This window comes from Eurypyga helias, unplaced genomic scaffold, assembly GCF_000690775.1.
Source record: "Eurypyga helias isolate BGI_N326 unplaced genomic scaffold, ASM69077v1 scaffold36561, whole genome shotgun sequence".
NCBI classification, from domain to species: Eukaryota; Metazoa; Chordata; class Aves; order Eurypygiformes; family Eurypygidae; genus Eurypyga; species Eurypyga helias.
This window is the reverse complement of record NW_010233477.1, coordinates 12,689-13,869: the sequence shown is the minus strand read 5'-3', so window position 1 is coordinate 13,869 and position 1,181 is coordinate 12,689. Positions and strand designations below refer to the sequence as shown.

General features: G+C 62.4%; 1 protein-coding gene across 1 annotated transcript in view; it reads left to right on the top strand.

Moving 5' to 3' along the window:
• RPS6KL1 (ribosomal protein S6 kinase-like 1) overlaps positions 1-530 on the top strand; it is a gene marked incomplete at its 5' end in the record, with an annotated part of 7,291 nt that extends 6,761 nt beyond the window's left edge. Inside the window, 2 exons of the mRNA XM_010161745.1 lie at positions 225-320; positions 420-530. Coding sequence (XP_010160047.1) covers positions 225-320; positions 420-530 — 207 coding nt within the window. The remainder of the gene's footprint in view (positions 1-224; positions 321-419) is intronic.
• Between the last annotated feature and the right edge of the window lie 651 nt (positions 531-1,181).

The window sequence follows — 1,181 nt, the reverse complement described above, 5'->3', positions numbered from 1 at the left end:
GGGAACCTGTGGGTGCCCGGTCCCTGGGAGTGTCCAAGGCCAGGCTGGATGTGGCTTGGAGCAACCTGGTCGAGTGGGAGGTGTCCCTGCCCATGGCAGGGGGGTTGGAACTGGATGGTCTTTCTTTAAGGTCCCTTCCAACCCAAACTATCCTATGTAGACTTAGCAGGGTGCTCCTACTCTCCCCAGCATGTCTGCTCACCTTCACCCTCTGCCCCCCACAGCCACTGTACCAAAACCACCCTTCAGGGATTCACCCTCACACCCAGCTGCATCTGCCAGAGGGGCTCAGCCTGGCCGCTACATCGCTACTCACAGAGGTGAGGGGCTTGGGTGGGAGGGAGGATGGGGTGCGGGGGTCCAGCCTGGCTGGCTTTTCCAGTGTCCCCATCCTGCTGTCCCACCCCCTTTCTGTGCAGCTCCTGCAGTACAACCCGCAGCAGCGCTTGGGCTCTGGAGGAGGTGGCATGGCGAAGCTCAAATCCCACTCCTTCTTCCACACCGTCCCCTGGAACAAGCTGGTGGGATAAGCGGGCTGTCCTTCTGGGGGCAGCCGGGCACAGAACGCTGGCACTGGTGACCCTGGGTGGCTCTGCCTGCTGGGGGGGGGCTGCCTCGGGCTGGGGTACCCCTCCGGTTCTGCAGCCTTGTGTGTTCTTGTCTCCGCGTGTGTCCGTTGGTGTGTCCGAGGTCCGGGCCACGCTGTCTTTTCCTGTAGGTCCTCCCTTCTCTTCTAGGTCTCCCACCCCCAGGAGAGGCTGTGCTCGCCTTCAGGCTTCCCTTGCTCAGCACCGTGCCCCTAGAACTGCCCCCAGCCGTGGTTTTTATCTGCTGCTACTACAGTGACCCCCTTATTTTTTGTGGCTTCCAAGTGCATCTCTTGGGCCCCGCTGGCTGGTGCCCGAGCCTGGGGGGTGTGCCCATCCCTGGCTGCATGCGTGTGGGTAATAAGGGGCGCGAGGGGAGGGAGCCCTCTGCTCTTCTACCCCCTCCCAGCCCTCTGAAGAGAATAAACCACTCGTTATCGCTTGCTGCAGCGTCCTTTCCTTTCCGAGCCAGACCTGGGAGCCCCGGGTTGGTGTCACCGCACCCCAAACCCCAAAGGTGGCACCGAGTGCCTGCCCTCTCCCTTTGCGCCCCCGGCTGCCTCTCGGGAGGGTTGGCACCAGTGGAATTTCACA